This window comes from Electrophorus electricus, chromosome 7 (assembly GCF_041902795.1).
Source record: "Electrophorus electricus isolate QZ-2024a chromosome 7, ASM4190279v1, whole genome shotgun sequence".
Classification (NCBI taxonomy): Eukaryota; Metazoa; Chordata; class Actinopteri; order Gymnotiformes; family Gymnotidae; genus Electrophorus; species Electrophorus electricus.
Window position 1 is genome coordinate 34,183,863 of NC_137503.1, and position 6,168 is coordinate 34,190,030.

At 40.6% G+C, this 6,168-nt stretch overlaps 1 protein-coding gene across 1 annotated transcript; it reads right to left on the reverse strand.

Annotated features, from left to right (window-relative positions):
• Positions 1-1,955: 1,955 nt before the first annotated feature.
• LOC113568240 (adhesion G protein-coupled receptor F5-like) lies at positions 1,956-5,428 on the reverse strand. Its single transcript, XM_081717615.1, has 7 exons — positions 5,372-5,428; positions 5,061-5,234; positions 3,421-4,785; positions 3,161-3,202; positions 2,933-2,992; positions 2,767-2,830; positions 1,956-2,349 (listed from the first exon to the last, which is right to left on the reverse strand). Exons 1-6 carry the CDS (start codon positions 5,426-5,428, stop codon positions 2,810-2,812), a joined length of 1,719 nt encoding a protein of 572 aa, XP_081573741.1. The 3' UTR covers positions 1,956-2,349; positions 2,767-2,809.
• Between the last annotated feature and the right edge of the window lie 740 nt (positions 5,429-6,168).

A 6,168-nucleotide genomic window follows, 5' to 3' on the forward strand; every position in this document is an offset into this window, starting at 1 on the left:
TAGTTATTAAGCTGGTGTATATCTGGTATATGTAAGCATACTCTTGGTCTCACTTGTGTTAAACTTCTTTGTTCTGTCTGTCTCACCTTCTGCTCCATTGTTTAGTCCTTCTACATGTCATTCCACTACCAATCTTTCATCACTATGTCACTGTTGCTGCCACACTGTCTAGATGGGGTTATTATACCACTGAATTTAAAATGCTGTTTTGAGCACCCCCCCCCAAATAAAGTAAAGAAAAGAAAAAACATTGGCCTTCTACATGCAGGTACATCTCCACCTCCCAACCGTCTCCCTGTGTGTGTGCAAGCACATGTTTGTCTGTATGGCCATGCCCTCCCTGTGTCTCACACCTGCTCCTCATTGTGTATCATTGTGTATCGTTAGTGTACATGTATACAAGTCTTGTGTTTGAATATGAGTGTTGTCGGTTAGCCTGCTAGCCATACATTTCTCTTTGTTTTGTGTAGCAATAAATGTTTCATTGTGTTTGACATGACTTGTCCCTGCATCCTGCTTTGCCTCCTCACGTCACATAAACACTGACCACCGAAGGATGCCAGAAAAGAAAAATTAGAAAAAGAAGGGGGAAAAAGGCACATAACCATTCCTTCCCAGACCTTACCGGCAAACCCTCCATACTCCTGGGCACTCTCGGTACTGAAACAACAGGGGAGAGTGTTCCTGGAAAATTTTGGTGGGGGCCCTGGGTATAGTTCATGGGTGGACTCTGCAGAGTCCTACAGGCCCCCAATGAACAATGAGAGCTGGTACAAGGGAGATCAGTATCTAGGTCCAGACTCCGTGGGGTCCTATAACCCCTACTGGGACTACCGGGAGAGCTACGGGGAGTTTGAACAGAGTGAGGGCTATATGGATGCCAGCCTCTGATTGGAATACACCGACATCAACTTCCGATCGGACTCAGAGGTCCATCAGGTGGAGAATCCGGCAATGGAGGTGGAGGAGGTCCTCTATAGGGATTCTCCCTCAGAGATGGATACCGCGTCAGCGGATTCCGAGAGTGAAGGGCCTCCAGCACCCAAGGTACCACCCAAGGCAGGGAGGCATCGTCATCAAATGAGGACACTCCCTCCGTGAACACTCGCAGCCCCAGAGCTCAAGCGCCTATGCCGAAGCCTCGTAAAGGAAAGAAGGCAGCGTCATGAGTGCCCACCCCCAAGAAGGACAAATCAGCTGGTGCGTCTCTGGATATGCGTGCGCCGAAGATGGAGCAACTGCCGCCACACAAGTCCACGAGAGAGGATCCCGTCCAGCTGGGGCAGACTCTGACCCAGCCAACAATTGAGGGACTGGCTGGGGCTCCTGCTACCTTCCCCAGACTGTTTAATGGTTCTTTATGTAGTCCTGTTCTTGTACCTGCCCCTGTCTCCATTACCATACGTGTTGCTTTGTCCCCCTTTGAGTCAGTGTCTGTGCCCTTCAGTGTGTCCGTACCTGTATCTGTTGTCATCCTGGTCCCTGTCTTCCTCCCCTCGGCATGGGGTTTCAGGGCCGTAGCCCGATAGGCTGGCACGCCGGGAGTCGCACCATCGGGGAGGTACTCTGTCATGGTATGGCCCCTCCTCCCAACCGTCTCCCTCTGTGTCTGCATTCATCTGTATGGCCATGCCCTCCCTGTGTCTCACAACTGCTCCTCATTGTGTATCATTGTGTATCGTTAGTGTACATGTATATAAGTCTTGTGTTTGAATGTGAGTGTTGTCGATGTTTGAACCCTGTTAGCCTGCTAGCCATACATTCGTCTTTGTTTTGTGTAGCAATAAACGTTTTGTTTTGTTTGGCATGACTTGTCCCCGCATCCTGCTTTGCCTCCTCATGTCACAAGTGGTAATTAACAGATAAGGAAATTCCAACAAACTGTTAGCATGGTAATGAATATTGAATGTTGAATCTCAAATTGTATTTATTCAAACATTATTACAAGGTTTTGAGCTATTATAGAAAAAAGAAAAACATGTAACCATAAAGCAGATATATTCATCACAGATAGTTGAATTCTTAATTCATACTGAATTTATCATTCTGAACTCATTACATTCAAATTCAAACCTGAATTTTCTAATTTTTAAATATAATTATTTTCTGAGTTGGTCTTTGGGATTCAACCGCCGTATTTAAAACTAAAATGACAACTTCAGCAGCAACAGCAATAATAAAAGCTGGTTATGTGATGTCCATGACAGACAGTGCACTTCTTTTACACTTAAACTGGATCTAACTCTTCGGCCTTTGGTTTGCATTAGTTTCAAATGTTCATATCTGTCTCCAAGTTGCTTGAAGAAGGAACTGCAGAAGAACCACTCCATTCTGATATGTTGAACAGACCTGAAAAGAATAAATACATTTGTAGCATATTATTCACAAAGCAAGAAAATTCTTATTTTCTGGATTTTGGCAAAGTAATGGCCAAAAGACAAGTGGACTGGCAGTGCCAAATCTATTCATGAAAATATAAAATTAAAGTGAGTAGACCCTGCATTGACTCTGTAATATTCATTCATCATAAACCATATTTTTGGTGGCTGAAGTGTTGCTTTAAATGCTCAGAGATTGATGTTTTAAAAAGTGGTGAAATCATTAGCATTGCACCTCTCATTAGATTCGGTATAGTAATGACGTTCTGCAGTTTTACAATGAACATGATCGTCATGACCACCCACATGATTATGTAGCCTCACTGAAACATTTACAAAAGTATCATTTGTAGGTGCACATGAATCAACGTTGAGATCAAATACTTACTTTGCTGCTGCAATCTCTGCAAGAGAGGAATTCCACTAGAAGATTATGGTCCTGCACTACTGCTCTGTAACTTAGACACATCAACCATTGATTTGTAGGTAATGACTAAATTCTAAATAACAATGACATTTATGCCTAGAGTGATATGATATAAAAGGGTGTTTACCCATGTACGGTTAGAGCCAACGTTCGCTAGTGACAGCCATCCAGCCAGTCCCTCTCGGATCTGCCACCACAAAACAAGTAAAATCTCAAAATCTCTTTGAACGCGCTTAAAAAGTGTTTGTGTGGACAGATCAATAAGACAGCAAGAACAGAGGCCTCCATCTCAAAAGTTTAAATATTTGTTTATGTTATGTGGAGGGTTTTGTCAAGACTAACAGACAGTACATACCTTACTGTCCAGTAATGTTCCAAACATCAAAATAAGCAAACCCTTTCAAGAGATAAAGTACATTTTGTATTTATTAAATCACATAAAGCATAACTTCTAACACTGTGTATAATACCAAAATAATACAAAAGAACTAATAAATTAATGCTAATTTCTTAGTTAAATATTTTAATCCCAAAGTTTAATTGCATTGTACTATGCACAACATATAAAAGTGCACCCTTCCAATTACAGGAAAATACATGAAATAAAATTAGTACCTGTAGTGAATTAAGAGTGGCAAACATCACGTGAATTCCAAAATCACTGGAACTCATGGTCCCAATGCCGAATCCCCAGGTCAGTCCAAAGAGAGGGGTCAAAATCCCCACACATCTGGCAATGACGACTAAGGCATGTTTCTCATCTGGAGTGGAAGCACTATATCCTCTCCTCAACATCTTATATATCACCATGATAAGCACCAAGAGATTTATAACTACAATCGTCAGAGCAGGAATCACAAATGCCAAGAGTGCCTTAGTTTGATCCCAGTTCAGCCAACATGAGTTCATTTCTTGAACATATCCTCTGTTTCCAGCTGTTGATGCCACAGTGATGACAGCTATGAGTAATGGGGCTCCATAGCCCACACTGAACGCTATAGCCAACATCCTGGACCTGGACATTCCAGAAAAGACCATGATGGTGCGGTAGAGGAGCAAGAGTGCTGACAGGAACATCCAGAAGAAGAGAACAAGATAAAAGAAGTGGATGAAGAAAGTCACTACACTGCAGGGACCCACTGGTGTAACCTGTCCTCGTTGCACAGTGGATGGTCCAATGAAGAAGCATATGTCTGCAATCAGGAGGGACACAGCGATGTTGACTATGGAGACATGCCGCATGTAGGATGTGTCATTCCTTGTCACTGACTTCCAAATAATGGTTTCAATAATGAGGCATAAAATCAAACTGGCCATCGAAATGCTAACACCAATGTAAGTTATGTAGGCCAAAGCAGGATTATCCAGGGAATATGGTGACATCAGGATGGAAAATGAGGTTGTGTGATTGCATTCACATTTAACCATTTTAGTTTGATTTAATAATGGCATTACTTTACATCCAGTTGAGTCCCATCCCCCAATCCCATCCAAGAGATTAAAGTTCCAAAACACACAATAGGGGGATTTCAGTGAATTATTTATAAGAGAAAAAGAAAAGGATATATTGTTAATGATATTTTCCGATCTGACCACAACCACATCTCCATTAATGCTAGTCCCAGTTTGACTGCTGTCACTGTAGGTTACACTTCGAACAGGTAAGACGGTGTTAAGAGTTGAGAAAACTATGATAGTGAAGAAAGTGTCTACATTATTCACTGGGATTTCTTGAATATGTATTATTGTAGATATGTTTATACCAAATTGTTTTGAATATGGCTCAGAAATTTGAGTTCTGTTGAGCTGAATGGTGTTTGTTTCTATTCCAAAGGTGTCATTTGAGAGATTTTGTGCCATTTCCTCGATAGACTTCATCAGTACAGAGCTGGTGTTCTGAGTTGTACTGCCCGTGTTCAGAGTTGTCCATGTTTTTTCTGCTTCTTTGGATGCAATGACATCCACTATCTGCAGGAAATCCTTTAAAATGAAATACTCTGTTATGTCATGTGTTATAATCTGACTCATCTAATTTAGGTAAGTAATTGTGAAACAGCAAAAATGCATTGAGTCTCTTAAATAACAATAAAACCAATTAATACTTTTACCCTGAATATGTTGCATTGTAACCTGCTGATAAGTCATTTGTTTATAGTGTCTAGAATATAAAAAATTTTACAGAGCACTTAAAACACCATAGTGTATATACCTAATTATCAGATAAAAAATCATTCGAAAAGTAAGAATGTACATACCGTCATAATGGGTTTAGTGATTGGTAATAGGTTTTGTACCACATTAGCAATTTTTTGCAGTGCACCAACAATTCCCAATACAGTCGCCGGAGACTGTATTATGCTTTGATTATTTGCTACGGTAGCACTGCTGAGATTGGCTGTAAATTGTTGGACGTCTGTTACCACTAAAGTCTATACACAGCAGAAAAGGGAAAAACACAAACAATTATGAACCCTAAAGTTATATTCTGACCCCAAGTTATGTTCAGACAATCATCTTTTTTTGTTTATTGGAAACAAAGCACCCAGCTCCAGTAAAATCAATATACCTGAGCGCTGTCTATCAGAGTCTGAATGCTTCTTAGGACACAGTTTTCTTGTACCATTATCCATCCAGATGTTTCACAATGAGCAGTTTGGTTGTCAACCATGTCTGCAAGACAGTCAGTAGTTTTAATTTCATCTGCATTTCATCCTCCACAGGGAAGATCTAAAGGGGACATTAATACAAATTATTAAAAAAATAAAAATAAATAAATAAATCAGACCTTACTTCCAAGTTACGAAAGACATCTAATGTTTCTTCAATGTGAAAAAGATAAACTTGCATGTTTCAGTTTTGTATTTTAATGGTTTTGTTTTATGTTAATAATTCAAAATGGGTGAAGGCTATTCAACTGCCTGTAAAGGGTTTGTCAGTACATTTTGTAATAAAACCTTTTGTACTGTGATAGAGCACAGATCTTATGTGCCTTTTGTTATCATGAGCAATGCAAGGTCAAGATGGATGAGCTCTCAGTGCTGAGTGCAGAGGCCAAAGGGAAACACTGTAGTTCTATGTGATTCACAGATACCAGCAGTGTGAGTGCACTGGAGAGATTCACTATTGTGTTTGGGGACAGAAAGAAGGAAAGTGGAACAAAGAAAACAGATGGATTTGCTGTGTGTTAATAAGAAATGGTGCAATCCAGGCCATGTAACTGTTAAAGCACGGGTCTGTAACCCTGTTGTATATATCTACTGACTGTTAGACCGCATCCATATTACCTGCTGTAGGGGTTTTCACATGACAGTGTCCAGGAGGCATATAAATCTGTTGCTCTGCCACAGCTTAGCAGATCTCAAC